The sequence below is a fragment of the Phytophthora parasitica genome (assembly GCF_000247585.1).
Source record: "Phytophthora parasitica INRA-310 unplaced genomic scaffold supercont2.8, whole genome shotgun sequence".
In the NCBI taxonomy this organism is placed as follows: Eukaryota; Oomycota; class Peronosporomycetes; order Peronosporales; family Peronosporaceae; genus Phytophthora; species Phytophthora nicotianae.
The window spans coordinates 1,310,237-1,328,857 of NW_008648994.1; the positions used below are offsets into that span (position 1 = coordinate 1,310,237).

At 50.7% G+C, this 18,621-nt stretch overlaps 11 protein-coding genes across 11 annotated transcripts; 6 read left to right on the forward strand and 5 right to left on the reverse strand.

Moving 5' to 3' along the window:
* Positions 1-190: 190 nt before the first annotated feature.
* Positions 191-2,797, forward strand: PPTG_21795 (hypothetical protein; the record flags this gene model as incomplete). The annotated part of the gene is made up of 7 exons (XM_008899980.1): positions 191-232; positions 299-352; positions 426-677; positions 737-907; positions 1,629-1,853; positions 1,937-1,993; positions 2,066-2,797. 7 exons carry the CDS (start codon positions 191-193, stop codon positions 2,795-2,797), a joined length of 1,533 nt encoding a protein of 510 aa, XP_008898228.1.
* A 142-nt stretch (positions 2,798-2,939) lies between these two features.
* Positions 2,940-4,658, forward strand: PPTG_05956 (proliferating cell nuclear antigen (pcna)). The gene is made up of 2 exons (XM_008899708.1): positions 2,940-3,459; positions 3,532-4,658. The coding sequence occupies exons 1-2, from the start codon at positions 3,141-3,143 to the stop codon at positions 3,990-3,992; spliced, it is 780 nt and encodes a 259-aa protein (XP_008897956.1). The 5' UTR covers positions 2,940-3,140; the 3' UTR covers positions 3,993-4,658.
* Positions 4,236-6,361, reverse strand: PPTG_05957 (hypothetical protein). The gene is made up of 3 exons (XM_008899709.1): positions 5,755-6,361; positions 4,591-5,672; positions 4,236-4,521 (listed from the first exon to the last, which is right to left on the reverse strand). The coding sequence occupies exons 1-3, from the start codon at positions 6,111-6,113 to the stop codon at positions 4,367-4,369; spliced, it is 1,596 nt and encodes a 531-aa protein (XP_008897957.1). The 5' UTR covers positions 6,114-6,361; the 3' UTR covers positions 4,236-4,366.
* A 199-nt stretch (positions 6,362-6,560) lies between these two features.
* PPTG_05958 (hypothetical protein) lies at positions 6,561-8,718 on the forward strand. The gene has a single exon (XM_008899710.1). The coding sequence runs from the start codon at positions 6,587-6,589 to the stop codon at positions 8,408-8,410; it is 1,824 nt and encodes a 607-aa protein (XP_008897958.1). The 5' UTR covers positions 6,561-6,586; the 3' UTR covers positions 8,411-8,718.
* Positions 8,420-9,649, reverse strand: PPTG_05959 (hypothetical protein). Its single transcript, XM_008899711.1, has one exon. It carries the CDS (start codon positions 9,473-9,475, stop codon positions 8,801-8,803), a length of 675 nt encoding a protein of 224 aa, XP_008897959.1. The 5' UTR covers positions 9,476-9,649; the 3' UTR covers positions 8,420-8,800.
* Positions 9,650-10,252: 603 nt separating this feature from the next.
* PPTG_05960 (hypothetical protein) lies at positions 10,253-12,095 on the reverse strand. The gene has a single exon (XM_008899712.1). The coding sequence runs from the start codon at positions 11,798-11,800 to the stop codon at positions 10,952-10,954; it is 849 nt and encodes a 282-aa protein (XP_008897960.1). The 5' UTR covers positions 11,801-12,095; the 3' UTR covers positions 10,253-10,951.
* A 699-nt stretch (positions 12,096-12,794) lies between these two features.
* PPTG_05961 (hypothetical protein) lies at positions 12,795-13,744 on the reverse strand (the record flags this gene model as incomplete). Its single annotated transcript, XM_008899713.1, has 1 exon — positions 12,795-13,744. One exon carries the CDS (start codon positions 13,742-13,744, stop codon positions 12,875-12,877), a length of 870 nt encoding a protein of 289 aa, XP_008897961.1. The 3' UTR covers positions 12,795-12,874.
* A 3-nt stretch (positions 13,745-13,747) lies between these two features.
* PPTG_05962 (hypothetical protein) lies at positions 13,748-14,898 on the reverse strand. Its single transcript, XM_008899714.1, has one exon. The coding sequence runs from the start codon at positions 14,568-14,570 to the stop codon at positions 13,854-13,856; it is 717 nt and encodes a 238-aa protein (XP_008897962.1). The 5' UTR covers positions 14,571-14,898; the 3' UTR covers positions 13,748-13,853.
* Positions 14,899-15,394: 496 nt separating this feature from the next.
* Positions 15,395-16,548, forward strand: PPTG_05963 (hypothetical protein). Its single transcript, XM_008899715.1, has one exon. It carries the CDS (start codon positions 15,666-15,668, stop codon positions 16,479-16,481), a length of 816 nt encoding a protein of 271 aa, XP_008897963.1. The 5' UTR covers positions 15,395-15,665; the 3' UTR covers positions 16,482-16,548.
* A 162-nt stretch (positions 16,549-16,710) lies between these two features.
* Positions 16,711-17,399, forward strand: PPTG_05964 (hypothetical protein; the record flags this gene model as incomplete). Its single annotated transcript, XM_008899716.1, has 1 exon — positions 16,711-17,399. The coding sequence occupies one exon, from the start codon at positions 16,711-16,713 to the stop codon at positions 17,359-17,361; it is 651 nt and encodes a 216-aa protein (XP_008897964.1). The 3' UTR covers positions 17,362-17,399.
* A 262-nt stretch (positions 17,400-17,661) lies between these two features.
* On the forward strand, positions 17,662-18,596 carry PPTG_05965 (hypothetical protein; the record flags this gene model as incomplete). The annotated part of the gene is made up of 1 exon (XM_008899717.1): positions 17,662-18,596. One exon carries the CDS (start codon positions 17,662-17,664, stop codon positions 18,556-18,558), a length of 897 nt encoding a protein of 298 aa, XP_008897965.1. The 3' UTR covers positions 18,559-18,596.
* Between the last annotated feature and the right edge of the window lie 25 nt (positions 18,597-18,621).

The following is an 18,621-nucleotide window of genomic DNA, read 5'->3' on the forward strand; positions in this document are numbered from 1 at the left end:
AAGGCTTCCTTCGCAACTGCGACCGGAAGAAGCCGACGACAGCATCCACAAATCTTCAAGTAGAGCACTTTTACCATCACACACGCTGCAATGCTTCTCGGTTGCTTGTCTCGGTAATCCATCCTTCGCATCAATATCGCGATTCTTCAAGCTGATAAAACTAAAGCTGTGTTACTTTTCTGTTGTAGACATGCCTCACCTTGAATTCGGCGACAAGATCGTGCTCCCACCGGTAAGATTACTTACTCAAACGAATGGAAATCCAAGTATTTCTCAGATTTTGACTTAAATTGAACAGAAAATCCTAGTCGATCTACAATGCCTGAAAATCCCAACTCCACTAATCTTCATGGTAAAGCAATACGCACTAAATGCCAGCCATAGGTAAAAAAAAAAAGAATTCATGGTGGTTTTGAACTGGACAGGTTCGAGCTGCAGGTCAAGATAACCAACCAGAAGGAGATCTAGCCATATCCAGTCAATATTGTTCTGTTCAGGAGTTCAGCTCCCCCGATGGACAAGTTTTCGTACCATACTGGTTGATGCAGAATTTAGGTGTTCGTGAAGGTGGCTCTGTCGTGGTAACAAGCGTAGTCAACCTTCCTCGTGGTGTGTACTGTCGCTTGCAACCAGAAACCACAAGTTTTCTCGATCTTGCGGCGGAGATTGGTCCAAAGGTACAGAAAGTCGATATTTTTTTTTAAGGTTTTGGACTTTGACTGAACTGTGTTACTAGCTGTTAATGGAGACAGCACTGCGGCGATACTCGGTCTTGAGCACGGGCTCAACTATTGTGATTGAATACGGTAGTGTCCGATATAACGTCCGAGTGGTGGAGCTAAAACCAGCAGCAGTTGTTAGTTTGTGTGGTGATGTTGATCTAGAGACGGATTTTATGCCTCCTGAGGTGAGTTTCGAGAAATTCTACGATATTTCATAACACATCTTTTAAGCCTCTTTCCAACGTATTGGTTCTTGAATCTTAGAAAGCGGATCCCAAAAGACCATCGACAGCACAACCGACGACATTAAGCAAAAGCACAAGTGAATCATCTCCTTCAATGCCTATCATCAAAACGACTGTTGCTCCAAATAATGCTCCGATAACTCTAATTGGTCATGGACGAAGATTGCGAGATGGTGGCTACATGGAGATCTGTACTGACAAAGCCGCAATTTCGAAGGAAAAAGTACACCGCAAACTCCCGATGGGTAGCCTCCAAAGAGCTCAACAAAATGTCCGAGAATCCAAAACTGTACCGACTGAAGCCGTTGCTGTAATGGCTACAGCTAATGATTCTCCGGAACTTGCGGCTCGGCTTCGTTCGGCCCAAAGGGCTTTCTCCACAACCGGTTACACTCTTGGTACTGCAACAACTGCAGTAGGTGGAAAGTCTGCGAATATTGACTCTCCAATCAGCAATGTCGTTGTCAATCAAGTGGTTCATTCCGATTCTAGCGGTTCGCCAAGTGTTACCAAGTGTAACTTATGTCTGGCTAATGTTACAATGATAAACATGGAGCTGCACACTCTACGATGTGCCAAGAACCCGGCGTATCACAAGGTACGCAACCACGGTTCGTTACTGCAAAGTGTTTGATAGTGTAGCTTACATTTCTTGCTGCAGTTCGAATGTTCGACTTGTCAAGAAAAAATCTTGCGTATTCACGAAAGTCGGCATCACCACTGCCCGGACTGCTCTGTCCTCTGCGACAACAATGAAACACTAGCAGACCATCAGCGAAATGAACACACTGCTTCCAGCAAGTGCTCGTTATGCCATGCATTTTTCACACGTGCAGAGCTGCAAAATCACTTAGACAACCGACAATGCGCCCACGCGTTAATGCCTGTGCGTACAAAATTTGCTTCCTCTGAATCATTTGACATACTAATAAGTTCTTGCAGTGTTCTTTGTGCGGGTTGGCTTTTAAGAAGCTGGAAATTACACAACACACTCACATGTGCTCCAGTCGAACTGAGCGCTGTGATGTAAGTACAGGAAAATGGTGAATTACGCTAAGGATGGTGGACTAACTGTGCGTCTTTTTGTTGTTGTTGCAGGAATGCAAGTCATACGTCAAAATCACGGACCTTGACACGCATGAACAGCAGTGCGCAGCGTTTGCTCGACAAGAATCTACGTTACTTAAACCCGAAACAAGCGTGGCAACCACAACTCCAAGCCAGAATGCTATCGAGTGTGTATACTGCTTACAAGGAAACTTTCCCGACATTGCAGCTGTAGAGTATCACGTTCTACGCGACTGTCACGTTGCCAAGTCTTTCACAACAGAGCCCACAAGAACCAATCAAGAAGAAGCAGATCCTGTAAGCTCAGAAGACGTCGAAGAACCTCATAGCAGCGAAATAGTCCGACCGCTTCTCGCTCAAGGACGTATGCGACGAAAAGACGACGCCAATGCTCTCCGCTGCACAGCCTCACGGTCACTATTCAGCAGCAACAACAACCACTGGAACCAACGTAACCCTCCACCATCACCGACTGTCCTACCACCAGTGCGTCTAGCACTTCAAGCAGGAAAACTGCGAAAACTCAAGCCCAAGCCTCGACCAAATCCGCACGTGCGATCATTATCACAACCAGCAAAGCTAGCGGCCAAATCAGTGCACACCAGCGATAGAAATGTCAATTTTGGGTCTCCAGACTTGTGCATCTCCAGCGTTGGTGGCAACTCGCAACGTTCACAGGCTATTCCGCCCCGTCCACAAGCTACTACGCGAACAAGACGACAACCTGCTGCGAATCTCCCTCGTCTGGAAAAGTTGCCATGAACACCCTGCGCCACGTCACAGATCGGGGTACACGTTGAAGTTTGGGTTACACTCCCCAGGTTACGTATCATTTTCCTCCAATCACATGCTTGCTGTCTTTTCCTCCTCCCCATTCGTCTAAAACTCACATTTTGGCGGGAGAGAATTCACCCCTCCCTTCAGTCTTACAAAACTCAAGTGTTGCGTCCTCGTGTCCTCCTGCCCGCAGCCTTTTCGCGCCAAAAACTTTCCGACGCCGACACCAACCAAAAAAGCGTAGCTAACAGTCGGCAATTTGCATCGTCAGGTTCAGACACAGGTTTTCTCCCAGCCCCCTTCACTTTAGACACATTATTACGCAATCATGTTCGAGGCACGACTCCCCCAGGGCCGCATCGTCAAGCTTATCGTGGAGGCCATGAAGGACCTCATCTCCGAGGGCAACATCGACTGCACCAAGTCTGGGCTGGCGCTGCAGTCCATGGATGGCTCGCATGTGTCGCTGGTGTCGCTTCTGCTGCGCGCCGAGGGCTTTGAGCACTACCGTTGCGACCGCAACATCTCGCTGGGTGTGCAGACGGCGTCGCTGTCCAAAATCCTCAAGTGCTCCGGCAACGACGAAGCGCTGTCGCTTTCTGCCGAGGACAACGGCGATGCGCTTAACATTATGTTCGAGGCCACTTGTACGTTTTTGCAAATTATTTTTTCAACTTGTTTTATGACGACTAATCTTTTGCCGATATTTTCTTTTGCAGCCGGCGATCGTGTGTCGGACTTTTCGCTCAAGTTGATGGACATTGACAGTGAACACTTGGGTATCCCTGGCACGGAGTATGTGGCAACTGTGCGTATGCCCTCTGGCGAGTTCCAGCGTATCTGCCGCGACCTGCAGACCATGGGCGACACGTGCACTATTGCCGTTGGCAAGGAGGGCGTCAAGTTCTCCGTCTCGGGCGACCTCGGTGCCGGCAACATTACGCTCAAGAACAACACGGCCGCCGAGAAGGAGAGCGACCGTGTCATCATCACCATGGAGGAGCCCGTGGAGCTCACGTTTGCGCTCCGGTATTTAAATATGTTCGCCAAGGCCACGCCGCTGTCCGAGACCGTAACGCTCAGCATGTCGCCGGGCATCCCCGTCGTCGTCGAGTACGCCATCGGCGACATGGGCTACATGCGCTTCTACCTCGCCCCGAAGGTCGAGGAGGACGACTAAGCAAAAGGTTGGAAGAAGAGCTTTTAGAACCTCGCCACATTTGCTTTTTTTTTTGTTTTAGTGCATAGAAGTCTGCCAAGTCTGGCAGCAAAAGGCGGACGAAAGAAATTTGCATCGAGATTATTTCCTGAAGTTGCAAGTGCAAGTTGGCGTTGGCTTTTGATTTGCTTTTGATGTGGTTTTGTTGCAATTTGTTGCTGTTGCAGTTGCAACTTGCCATGTCAAAAATGTTGGAAGACAACTTGATGTTGATTTGGTTCCGTGTCAATTTTTTTTTTTAATTTGCGAGCTGGATTTTTGAAGGTAAAGCAATTTGTGTAGTAAAATCTAATGTTGAATGGCAACCCGGACTGCCAGACTCTGAGCAGTGCGAGTTACTGGCTCCACGACTGGAGGTTTGAGTACGTGACGTAGAAGAACGTGAGCAAGCCCACGAAGATCACGAACGAGTCGACAATCTTGTCCAGCCACGACGCCTTTGGGTTCAGCTTCAAGTAGAACAGCGGAGGATACACCAAACTTAAAGGAACTTCAAAAAACAAAAACAAAAATAAGACAACAGCCAAATATCAGCAAAAAAAATAATCGCAACACTTACCACAGCAGAAAGCGCCAACGATTGACACGAAGAGATCGAGACGGCCCTGACCGAAGTACGCGATGCAGATAGTGACAAGCACAGCCACAGCACGGAAGCAGTTCTTCGCCACCTTCTGCCCCGATGCGCGTTTTGGAAAACCCAGCATTTCCTCCATAATCTTCACAGCCGGGAACAGGAACAGAGGATACGACAAAAGTTGAGCGAATGCGTATCCAAATTGCACCGAACTGGACCAGCCATTCCGCGGCAAACTCGATGTGACCATAGGAGCAATGCCACTGCCAAACGTAATGTAGTTGATTCCAGCAAAGAACGAGTAGAAGAAAAGCAAACCGACCACAGTCCATGAGAGCAAACGCGGGAAGCGTTTCTGACGCGCCTGGTTCAACGAACTCTGTGTAGGCAACACCAAGCCAATCCCCTCGAACGTAAAGATCGAAGTGCCAATGAAAACGGGGTAGTCGGACTGGTTGAACAGCTCCACATCCTTTGCAGGACCTTGAGTAGCCAGTAGCCAGAAACTATTGCCCAAAATGAAGGCCAAACCGTACAGGATAAACACATCTGCGATAAGGTTGCTGATGGAAAAGTAGCTGATGTATCGGATCCAAGACAGCGGGATGTACACGGCAATTTGCAGCAGGATAAGCAGAGACGTATCCACACTGTATCCCCAGAACGCAAGCACTTCAGCCATGTTCTGAGCGACAAAAATCACATATGTACAGCAAAATCCTGCCTGCATCATGATGATCGAGATCTGCACCATCCTGCGGCCCCATGATCCATAGGCCTTAAACCCGACGTGACCGTACGTGCCGCCAACCAACTCACGGCATTGCAACAACCGCAGCATTGCATAGAGCGTCAGCGCCGCAACAAATGTCAAACATAACGGCGAGAAAAGAATGCCACCACTACGAAATCCATCAGGTAAGAACAAAATCCCCGTCCCCACAAAAGACTTGAGCAATGTCAACAAAGCATGCCACAACGTTGTCGTTTTGTCGCTATCTTTTGACTTCGGTGGACTTGGCTGTGTCTTGATGAGCTCCGTTCGCTCGGTTGGCGTTCCCAATCTGCGAAGACACAAATCACAAAAAATAAACACGAATCAGATAAATGCAAAAAAAAAAGAGTAACAAATTGCAGTTCTCGTACTCTCTCGGGCTTCGTCGATACGCTGGGAGCGTCATCGGCGGCGGTGTCATTAGCAGACTACGCGCACGGTCCTCGACGTTCATCTCATCGTATTCGTCATTGTCCTGGCTTAATATGTTACCAATGAAGGGGTCGTACACGCTGTTGATGCGGTCGATGATCTGGTCACGCAGCGCTTTGGACACAACGGGTCGGGGGGTTGTTTGAACGTGGTGGCGCCGGAATCCGCCGGGTACAGCGATGTCCAGAGCCTTGGGTGTAACAGAGTCCGTGAAGCCGGGCTCGGACTCTCGACGGCCAGTGATTTGAGGCGATGAAGCGCGCTTGGCCTTCTGTTGGTCCCAGGTAGAGTCTGCCATGGGATACTTTTGGTTTTATTGGGATTGCGACGCGTGTATTTGATGAATGAAGACGCTACTTGCACGATGAGAAAGAGCACACGAAGTGCAAGATGACAAGTGGTGAATGAGGCACGGAGCCAATGTACAAGCGCCGCGATGGAGATGTGGATTAAGACGACCTGATTCTCTCTCTTCCACCACAAGATGGCAAATGACGGCCGGTGGTGGAGCCCTACGAAACATGGCACATCCCCTTGACGTAACGGCACATAGCCTCTAATAATGCATATCCAAGCTGACGTATTCCAACAAATTGCCTAAATGTGCAAGTCATTTAGCCTCTTATACGGAATAAACCTGCTCTAAATGATCGAGTAAAAAGATAACGCAGTTTTAGAGAGCAGAGACAGTGCAACTTCAATTGTTTGGTGTGTACACCAAATTATGTTCGACACACAATATAACCATCCAATCCAAGCTAACGCATCACCATGGAGGCGCTTGGTGCGTACGCGTCCAGCGACGACGAGACGGCTCCGCTCTCGACATCACCACGCTCGACCGATGCGCCATCTCTATCTTTACCTGTGGTCAACTCTGCGCCGTTTGTGGCGCTCTCAGACAGCCAGGACCAGGCCAACAAGGCCGCATTCCTGTCTGCTGGATCACAGACCCGATTGGCCATCAATTTGCCCGTGGAGTCTACTCTAGCACCGTTCGTAGGGCCACACGTCGGCGATTCAACGGAGTTGGCACTAACCGACCCATTACGCGCCGGTAACGGCAAAGAGATGGTCACAGGCGTCGTGGAGCAGGCTGCCATGGAAGACTACAGCTTCGAGGCTCAGTATCACACGTACAACCAAACTTTAAGCCGCAATATCGCTCGAAACAGGGTCAAAGGAGCCCCTCCATCCGCCCCAGCACTCCCTGGGGAGATAGTACCTGACAATATCGTCGCTACCGGCGAAGAGGACGTGTTCACAAGACGCAACGCTAAGAAGAGGAAGAACCAGACCATTTCCAAGGAACGCGCAGCAGCTGAGGACTTTGGAGACGAAACAACGGACGGTATTTGGGCTCCATACAAGGACAAGAGCAAACACTTGACCGACGCAGAACAGGGCACCATGAACGAACAGCAGAAGGCGCTAAGAGAGGAGCATCAGGAAGCCAAGCGACGTAAGGCAGAAGCGAAGGAAGAAGGGGACGAGGAGATGGACTTTGACCGAATGGTAGAGAAGAAGACGTCGCACTTATTGCCTTCTAGATTGAAGGCCGGACAGACAGCCTTGGAAGGCAAGTCGACGTTCTTAGGAGATCAAGAGTACGACTACCAGGGACGCGCGTGGGTGGAGCCTCCACGCTCTCTCAAACCGGACGACGGAGACCACCAGGTGTTCTTACCCAAGCGGTGTGTACACAAGTGGACGGGACACACCAAGGGTGTCCAGGCTATCGAGTTGTTCCCGAAGTACGGCCACTTGTTGCTGTCAGGCAGTATGGACAACACTGTGCGTATATGGGACGTATACAACGAACGCACGTGCCAACGTGTATACGAAGGTCACTCTGGCGCGGTGCGCGGTATCAACTTTAGCAGGGATGGCAAGCAATTCTTAAGTTGCAGCTTCGATCGGTTTATCCAGTTATGGGACACTGAAACGGGACAAGCTGTGCACTCGTTCACCACGCGTCGAGTACCGTACTGCGTCAAATTTTATCCATTGGACAACACGCAGTTTGTAGTAGGTGATTCGAACAATATGGTGGTGCAATTTGACACCCGCTCAGGCGAGATCGTGCAGGAGTACAACCACCACTTGCAGGCTGTGAATAGCGTGACGTTCGTGGACGACAACAAGCGCTTTGTAAGTACATCGGACGACAAGAAGCTGCTGGTGTGGGAATGGGGAATCCCCGTGCCGATTAAGTACATCTCGGAGCCCAGTATGCACTCGATGCCGGCCGTGACGTTGCACCCGAGCGGTGGCTTCTTTGCCGGCCAGTCGCTGAACAACCAGATCGACGTGTACACTGCTCGGGACAAGTTCAAAATCAACCGGAAAAAGGTTTTCAGAGGACACCAGAATGCTGGGTATGCGTGCCAGATCGGATTCTCCCCCAATGGCCAGTACGTCATGTCGGGCGATGGCGAAGGTAAACTGGTGTTCTGGGACTGGAAGACCACCAAGATGGTCAAGAAGCTGCGTGCGCACGATCGTGGTCCGACCATGGGGGCCATTTGGCATCCACTCGAGCCTAGCAAGATCGTCTCATGTGGCTGGGACGGGCTCATCAAGTACTGGGATTAGACCAGGGAGTTGCAAAGCAGGTAGGAACACTGAAGTTGCTGAAAGCAAGATACCGCAATTGCATGTTGCTTTGAAACTTTTTTGCAGCCCAGAACAGTTCGGAGTGATGGTATCCGTGGCACTTTTGCCAACAGGAAAAACGGGAATAAATGATAACCCATGTTTCTATTTTGCGCGGTTGCCATGGAGTGTACAATTCTCGCTTCTCTCTAACTTTCCCCTACGAAGCGTGTCTCCAAAGGATACTCCACAATGGACATGCAATGACGTAACGGTACTAACATGCATGTGCGTGGCAACTTGGGGGGTTTGGGAGCATTTGGCTCTGGTCTTGCCGCTGAACTGCTTGTCGCTTGTATCTTGTCGTGATCCTGATCTTGAAAAGCCGTGTCAGAGGACAAACCCGGCGTGTGTCTGCACTACTGGGGTCTGCACCATTGCAGCCTCGAGGATGAAGTCAATCTCCTCTTCGGACATGGGCAGCGGGTCGAAATCGCTTAACATGGCTGCAAAGTTGGAGAACTCTGCTTGTGGCACTGGAGTCATGCCGTAGAACTGGCACTGGCTCACTGGTCCGGGCACGAAGCAGCCGTGGAAGTCCATCGGGTCTACGCCCCTCCGTGCCGACTCGGCAGGGATTAACGACATCTTGGGGTCCGCCACCGAGCAAGGTGACGCGGCATCGCTGCGCTTCTTCTGGTCACGTCGGCGCTTCAACGAGCGCGCTTCCTTCGCTGACGAACGCAGGCCGCGCTTGCGACGAGCGATCTTCTCGCGGTATTTCTGTGCGTGGGTCATGGTCTGGCGGGTGGTGCGAGTGCCCACATGCGCTGCAATCTCCTTCCACGGACCGGAAGGGAAGAGCTCGAGGCCTTCGAGGAAGCGGTTGTGCTCCTCCGCTGTCCACGCGCGGCCATTAGTGTTGGTTGGCGACATTTTCTCTCCGTCTGAGGAGCTGGAGGGTGACGGTGGAGTATCCGACGGTAGCCGGATGAGCTCACTGCCACTGCCTGCATTGGAGCTAGGCTTGAACAATTGGCTCTTGACGTCGGCGGTGATTGCCATATTGAGGTGTCTAGCGTTTGGCTGGGGCGCCGCAGAATTGAGAATGAGGCACTGTGTTTACCTTGCACAGAAGAAACGAGAAAGCGTTCCGTGCTGCTCAAGTGAGACGGACTTGTGCATGTAGTCGCCGTGCTCTCTAGCCCACACAGATGGGGAAGTCGAGCTGGTCAGTCGGAAAACGGCCTTCCAGGCTAGAAAATCCATGTTCGGATACTTGCAACGGTAATATCTTAAATAAGTAGAAACACCTTGTGGGGAATTTCCAGTCTGTGGGAATATATAATCACCTTGTTCGCACACAATCTTTCGGTAGCTAAGGAGATCGATCTCGTCCCTGGCAACTTCTTTGTACTTGTTTACTTTGTGAAAAGGAGTAAATACACTGAGATAAGGTAGCTCAACGGCTTTTGTGAAGTGAAAAGGTGCCGACAAGTCATACTTCGAAGGAATAATCATCTTGCAAAACTCAGCCGAGCTTTCCACGGTGGAAGACCATCGGGCTATTTGGAAGACGACCGCTACATGTTATGAAGCTATTGAGCCAAAATCCAGCGAGACTCCACCGCTACGGCCGCCGCGCGACATGGGACGCGTCCAGTGTCTTATCGCGCGCAATTTCTTCCGTGGAAGGCCAGTTGAGGCCAGCGGACGCCTGTAGAGGTCTCGTGCGACGCTAACGGCTGCAATATAATGAATCTTTCGACCCGTCTTCTTAATCCGCACGCTGGTGTCCAGCGGCTGGACGGATCAGCAGGCATCTGGTACTACAGCAAAACACGAGCGCAACATCAGCGAGCTGGTGACTCACGGCGGTAAGGCCCAAGTTGCCGTTGCTGTAACACCAGTACTGTTACTTTTGAATTTTTTTTACCATAGGGTGCCACGTAATTATCGTGCCTCGCAGTTTCGACGGATGCGAATCTTTAGTCGAAATCGGGCTTTCTGGCTTCTGGGTTTTCAGCGTTGCACTAGTGGCTTTGCAACCAAATCCACTGTAGCGTTAAGGTGTAAGTACTTGTAAATTGCAATGGTACTCGTAGAACACACGAATGACGCTCGCCACGAATGCCTAAGCTTCAAAGTTACTGTTCAGCTTAGCTAAATCAGCTGCTCCCAAACCGTTCAGGGCGGTGACGATCAACGCATGCTTGCTGACAGTAGCAGCTTTGTGAGCTAGAACACGGCGACCGACCACAAACTTGATTGGAACTTCCTACTTGTTGAAGCTGGAGCCAGTCTCAAGCTGACTTCTGCGTCGGAGCATTGTCAACAGAATCGCACGCCGCGGTGAACAATACTCACTGGGGATCATGGGCGCAATGGAAGTTCTGTATTACTTGCACAACGCTTCTGCTCAATTAATTCCAACAATCACGACCTTGGACTGCTTCGCGCGGCCGATCCAAACGTGTAGATGCATTGCCTAACAACGAAAATTTCTGCGTTCCGAGCTACCGTCGCTCGTCGCCACGACTCTTAAACTGATAACTGGTTTCCTGCTTCTTGCACGTGTGCGCCGGCCACATCAGGCTGGGCGATCGGACGGCCATCGAGAAAGTCCCACAACTCTTCCGGCCCGACCCAACTGTCGCGAGCCACCGAGACTTCGGAACCGATATCAAGCGGCTCTAGTGTCGCATCGAGTTGCTGGCTCGGTCGACCAACACGGCCAGTGTCCACTTCGGCCATTAGACTATAAGCGTTGCTGGCCATATTGATGGTCTCAGTAGAAACAAGACCAATCGCGCGCTCAAGCCCATTCATCAGGCGTGGTGTGTCATTCATTGCTTCCCGTGGCAACTGGACTCTCGGTGATACATCATACGATCTTGAACTCCCCACCACTCGATTCTCTGCACCTGTTGCTGTTGCAGTGGCCTCGACTGGGCTCATTGTTCGCAACCTTTTGGTGGTGGATGTAGCACGAGAATCATCAACACGACGTCGTGGTTCTGTTGTCGGCAAACCCAATTTACGTCGCTTGATCTTCTGACGATACTTTTGTGCATGACTCATGGTCTGTCGAGCGTCGCGGGTACCGACAACATTGGCGATCTTTTTCCAGGGCCCCGCTTTGAACAACTCCATACCGAGTAGGAATCGCTCGTGTTCGTCTTCCGTCCACCGTTCTCCTTTCGTTGATTCGGCTGTACGTGCTGGCATTTGCATCAACAACGCTGGAGTTGGAACAACCTGCTGAGTTAGCGGCCGCGAATGCACCGCAATACTTGCGGGGCTCGACGAGTTGGGGATGAATGGAATGCAGATGAGGTCCTTTGTCTCGTCGTCCAAGAACTCCTGCTGAACGCTGTGTGTGATGGTCATCGATTGGATACCTGTTTCCTGTGTCCGATGAACTGTAAGGCTGAAGTCTCTGACCCTGGACCTGCAATGTGTCTGTGCTGTTGCCGTTGCTCACCTCTCGATAAGTTCAAAAGTGGTCGACGCCACGACATCGTCCCAGCGCGATCTTGTTTGCAACTCAAGATCCTCTTGTCTAGTTGCAAAGCTCAACGCGTGAATGACCAAGTCATCAGGGGAGCTCGTGCAGTCTCCGATATGCATGGATTATCGTCGTCCATTTTGATAGTCGAAGTTGGATTTTCATCGAAAAAGATCCAGATTCTTTAGGACATCACCACTTAAAACCTTTAGCATCTTATATACATTTATAGAAATACAAAGAAGTATTGGCAGCCTACTTGCTTTATACTTACGTAATGACGAAAGCTCACAGCGATTAAGGCACTAAATAACTTGATGCGCATTTATCATGGCATTGCTGGTTGTAGTCGAGTTTCATAGAGCTAAAATGTCCGTTTACCCACTAGCACTCTGTATTTTACTTCCTCAAACTACTTTGGCCTTTGTGGATCGCTCAGTTGCCGGCAACATTGCTCGTTCAGTGTCAATGGTGGCCACAAGATCACTCGACAAGAGTAAAATTACAATGGATACTGTGAAAATACCAAAGAGACATCGAATCGCTGACCGATGGCTTCATTTCGCCAAATCCACACAAAAGGGACTTGTCTGTCTTATTTTCAGACGGAATCCAGCATTGACACCCTATAGGATCTTCGCTTAGGCCGTAAAAAGTTTAGTACCAAGCTTTTCACGTAAGCTTGGTGCTTATCACGGTGTCTAAGCGAACCATCACTCACCACCGCTCATGACGAACGGGTATGTCCAAGTGATATTCTATAGTTTGTCCATGAGAGAGCGTACGCTTTGGATAACTCGGTTATTTTGTGTTGCTTGTCACACGCCGCATATGCTACTACCGCCAAAACTCGCGATAAATTCCAGGTCAACATTTTTTCCGGTTCAAACTTTCAACAATTTGATTGACGCTATTTCAACGCAACTATATCAATCAACACAAATCTGTGAACACAACTACCCGAGAGCCACCGCTACTCGTCGCTTTGCTGGGTTTCCAACAGTAGAGCGACACATTGGACACGTCGAACCACACTGAAGCCAGTGAATGATGCAATCCTCATGGAAAATGTGTGCACACGGCAACTGGGCCATGTCCTTCTCAGCCCCATTACCTGACTCCCGTAAGTTGTTGTCACCCAGACAAATGCAGCATTGCGTCGTCTGGATTTCACTATGTTGGTCCAGCTTTACATCTTCCAGAGTCGTCACCGCTCGCGTTAACTTGGCCTCAATTTCCTTGCGCTTCGGTGGGATTGCCAAGAACCGCTCAATCTCGACGAAAACCGTGTTCACACACACGATTTCCTCAAGGAAATCGCCTTTCAAGGTGCCTGGTGCTCCCAGCAAAACCTCCAGCTCTGTATAGGCCTCTAGAAGCGTCCGCATATAGTCCTTGAGTTTGCCTCGTCGCTCTTGAATAATAGCGATGGTGTCGCATCGGATATGTTTCCTAGGAAACTCTGGCCCCGCTGCTTGCCGCAGAATTTTGACCACCGACGCAAACGCTTCTCCTTGTTGGACACAGCTCGCTTCCCACTGGGTCCTCGTACATCGCAACTTGCGATAAAGCGTACGGAAATCCGAGTATCGCTTGCGGAGCTTCCATCCCTCTCTGGAGCTAGTGGAGGCGCTCCGGAGCTTAAAAACGTATTGCGTGTACGGCGCAGTCACGTCCTGACTATCAAAGATGGCCGTGGGCTTAGCGGTGATCGATACAGCCGCCACTTCAGCGCGGCGCGCCTTCAGTAGCCGACGTACCGTCGACGGAGACGAGATCATGGTGCGGATTGTCAAATGGAAGACAGGTTCGATAGATGAAATCATTTTCGATTTTTTCAACCAATGGAATGCTGTTTGGATCTAATTTCAACCAATGATTTTACTTATAGTTACAGTTACGGTATTGCTATTGACAAGCAAATTGTAGTAATCTTTACAGCACGATGGATGCGCCATCATCCATGGAGACGTTGCAGTCAACGTCGACACTGAACGCACTGACGGCACTAATGCCGTCGTCAATGGGGAATTGAATGGGGTCGTAGACCTCGAGGAACGCTTGAAACGCTGCGTCTAGCTCACAAACCTCCACCTTGTCGAACCAGTTACTCTCGAGTGGAGCCATCTGGTTGGTCGATTTTAGTACAGCGACGTCCACCGACGTCGGCGTGCCTGCAACTGTATCGCAGTCTGTAACGTTAGCGGCGATCGTGAGTCCGCCGTACAGCTCCGACGTCACGGGCACCGGTTGCCGTGAAGACGTCAAGAGCCCGCGACGGCGACGTTGGATCTTCTGGCGGTACTTTTGCGCATGCGTCATGGTCTGGCGTGGCGTACGGGTGCCCACGAAGGCGGCGATGGCTTTCCACGGACCACACGGGTAGCGCTCTAGTCCCTGTAAGAACCGGTCGTGCTCGTCGGTCGTCCAGGGCAAACCGTGGCGATGCGGCGTTTGTCGATCGCCCGGTTCAACCTTCACCTTGTACTTCGTTGGCTTTTTACTTTTCTTGTTGGTGTTCTTGCTCTTGTTGGGCGCATCTGGTGGTCGAGTGAGCGGTAGCCGGATGAGCTGCGGACTCGCAGGCTCAATGTCAACGCTCGGCTTGGTCGTTGTGAACAGCTCGCTACGGATGCGCGTGGAAATCGTCATGCTAGTGACGGAAGAGGAAGTGAAGGCAGCAGCTATGTGCGCTCGACGGGAAGTTCTAAAATGACATCCCGCACACCCCTTGAGATGCACTTGACAGACAGTCGGGAGCCAATCTCCCCCCCGGAAGATGCGTCTAGCGGCAACGACAGCTTCGAAAGTGATTTACACACAGCCGGGCTCCTTGCTGGCGATATGTCCACGAGGCCGAACGGACGTTTGCTGAGCGTGTGGCCTGGACCCCGCTAATGACGTGTTACGGGCGCGGTCCGTGGGATCATGAAGAGGAACAGCTCTTTTAAAAAATAATGATTTTCATAGAATCGTTGAGGATTCTATGACCGATATGAGACCTGATACAGCCCGCCAGTTGAATGTCGCTGGATGTTCCCCCTTGAAGTCCGAGGGTAGCTATTGTGCACACGTGTTTGCAACGAGTAATTGCAAGTATTGTTTTAGAAGTTTGCTGTTAGTAACGAAGAGTGTTAGCGTCTGCAATAATGGTAGAGACGGCAAGAAACCTTATACATAGGAGGAGCCCCAAGCTGGCTCACACGTACGTAAGTTGCGAGATTTCAGCCTCGATATCCAAGTCTCACACATGCGTGTCTTGCGGCTGCCACTACATCGGTAGATTTCGGTTTTCAATGCCCAGCATGTCTAAAAACTCTTAAGTAATTGGAGGTCGACTTGCTTTTCTAGTGAATCACAACCAACCGCGCGATGAATCAAGCGCCGATGGTGCTTGTGGTCTCACGCTTTATCCATCAACTGGTGAGACCATTCAAACTTGCATGTTGAAATCCCCCTCGTCGCCGTCGCCACTTCGAAGAGCCATAACCAACATGCTCATGCTGCTGTTACACACGAGGGGTTTGTCTAGGCCGAGGGCTCGGGGCATTTGAGCGCTGTGCCAAGCACAAGCGTCCGCGCCGAAGTAATTCCTCGTCGTGATAGACAGTCAGCTGCATTGGAACGGCGAATTAGCCGTGGCCATTGCTCACACGTTCACAGTCGCAGCGAACTACTAGACTCGATCACCACGGGATCCACTTGGACACTTCCCATTTTAGCCGACCACTTTGGTTTAAAAGACTCATGAAGACTGCGCTGCTGCGAGAGGTTGACGTGAAGATAGCACGAGTAAAGCCGCGGGGAGAGTGCTCACCGTCGCCTGAGTACGTCTTCGCCATTCGACCAAGAAGTCGCAGCCACCACGAAGCACTAATCGCTCGAAGACAGGACTTAGATCACGCTACGACGCTCGGTAGGGATAATGTACCAGTGATACATGAAGTTCCGCGCACATACAGCGCGTGCCGCGCGCTATACAGGAAGCTACAGCATCTGACCGACTGTAAGAACGTTCGAGCGTGCTGCTGCGCATTGGGATCGTGCCCATTCTGGTCGCTGTTCGCCGTGTTGGGCAGCATCGAGTTCCCTAAACGGACACTGTTTAACCACCAGTCCAAGCACGTTTTCGCGCAGAGGACACAGGCGCTCGACGCTATGATGCGTACGATAGTCGCTGTACTACGCTCTAACTACCGGATCCGCCACTTCCGCTGCTACCAGGCTCCGTACGGCGCTGCTCACGTATGCAAAGTGTTGGTCACTCTGTGTCTGTTTCTAGAGCTAAACGAAGCGGATGTAGAGCAGCGTCTACTCGAAGGCGGTGAACGATTAGCGTACAAACTGAACCTGCAGGGTTGGCAGTCCGATCGAGTAAATCTGTATTTTCACTGCGAAGACAAGAAAAAATACCGCAAGTTTGGAGAAGTACGAGAACACAAGTCGATGGAGCTGCGGCAGTCGCTGACGCTGTCAGATTGCGCCGAAAAGGAGCCGACAAGCGTCATGTCGGACAGTCAGGAGGAACAGCCACGCAGCTCGCTACAGCTCGTCTGGAGCTAGAGATATCGATCCGTAGATCCCGTAATTTAAGTTTTCGTGGAATAAATTTTCGAACAAGCGATTCGACTATCAAATATGTTCGGACGTGTATCATTCTACCAGAATGGACAATGGATGCTTCGATGTCATCGAGCTATCTGTCTTGCATCATTGAGAGGAATGTCTGGCAGCAGCGAAGGGTGCAGTCCACATTTTATCTGGGACCATCCGTCTCCATGGCCTCGTGGCGATGACAGGCACGCCGTTCACAGCGGAAAAGGCGCACCAGAACACAGACCTCACAATGCAATCTCGAGTTGCACGAGCCCTTACCAAGACAATTGTGGCTGCAGGCACAGCGAGCGCGATAGCGACGGCTTGTTGGCTACTTAACCGAATTCTGGACGGTAACGACCACAAACGCATCGAAAACTTACGCGAATACATTGAAGAAAAGGACAACGACGAAGACGATGAATATGCAGACTACAGCGACTACAGCGACTACAGCGACCCAGACGACGGCTTCGCCCTGTTGCCCGTCGTCTCCGAGTCCGACGACGAGTCCGAGAGCGCCATGGGCTACACGAGTGACTACTTCACCCCTCCATATGACGTCTGCATGTTGTCCGTCAGCATCCAGACCGTCGTGGATCCACTTTCAGATGTTTCTTCGAGCGAATGTCGACTCTGCAAAGCCGCAGACGCGACTGAGGGCTTTGACGCCGCCGGGGATGGCTTCGATCTAGACGAAAAGCATCGCGCACTGTCGTTCACGGATACGGAATGTAGCAGCAACAGAAGTGTGTTATCCGTTGCTAGCGAGCATGGCGACGACTATGAAGAAGGAGATGTTGTACGGCGATCGAGGGTGGACCAGTGGTTGTATGTCAGACTCTAAGGCTTAGCAACCGTGTTGCAGTTCTCACACGTCACAGGAAGTAGTTAATGCAATTATTCAATTTTTTGTTGTTGTTGTCATCCCATCAGATGGGAGAATTTGTGAAAATGAAGTTGAATTTGTCAAATTCTGATTACGGAATAACCCCTCAATTAACTCGCACATAATTGGACAAAATGCGTTTTATCCAATCGCATTACGTATCATCGATGACACAAAATATTGTGTTCAAGTGGGCGTATTCACGAAACGTGGTCAACACTTCAACACACATTTTACGATTTGCCTTCATCTGCCACAATGTCCACGTTCAAGACTCGTCAGGTGGCCAATAACTTCCAGGCCATCGAAACAACCGACGGCGCTGGAGCTCACGTGCATCGCTCAATCGGGTCTCCAGTGCTGTACAACTTTGATCCGTTCCTCGGTCTGGACGAATTCAACGTGGGGCTACCGGGAGGTTTCCCGGATCACCCGCACCGCGGCTTCGAGACCGTCACGTACGTGCTGCCAACGTCGAAAGGCGGTATGCGTCACGAGGATTTTATGGAGAATAAAGGGGAATTACAACCGGGAGATCTGCAGTGGATGACTCCAGGCAGAGGCATCATGCACGCTGAAATGCCTTCCAGTGCGGAACCTGCTCATGGTTTGCAGCTCTGGGTTAACCTGCCAAAAGAGAAGAAGATGATCAAGCCGCGATACCAAGAAATCAGTCGGGAGTCGGTGCCGCATGCATTTAATGCCGACCAAAGCGTCGAGGCAATTGTGTTCGCTGGAGAGGTTTTCGGCTACAAGGGACCAGTCGAGACAGAAGCTCCGGTGACGTACGTCCATTTTCTGTTAAAACCAGGAGCAAGGATGGAGTATTCCATTCCAGAGAGTCACAATGTGTTTGTGTATGGAGTGTCTGGAACTGGTAAATGTGCGGAAACGAGAGTTGTAGCTCATGAAGCCATTGCGATGGAGAAGGAAGGAGACGGCGTGCTATTGACGGCTGCAGAAGATGATAATCTTGAGGTCGTCGTCATGACTGGGGAACCATTGAACGAGCCGGTGCATCAATATGGGCCTTTTGTGATGTCTTCCAAAGAGGATATTCAAAACACATTAAGAGACTTCGATCTTCATACAAACGGATTCGAAGACGCGCACGGTTGGAGGTCATCCATTGCACCGCGCCGCCGTCACCGTTAAATCTTGCTTCACTGAGTTTGCTTATTGCAACATGCTGGGCCATTCTATCTAGCTCACGATAAA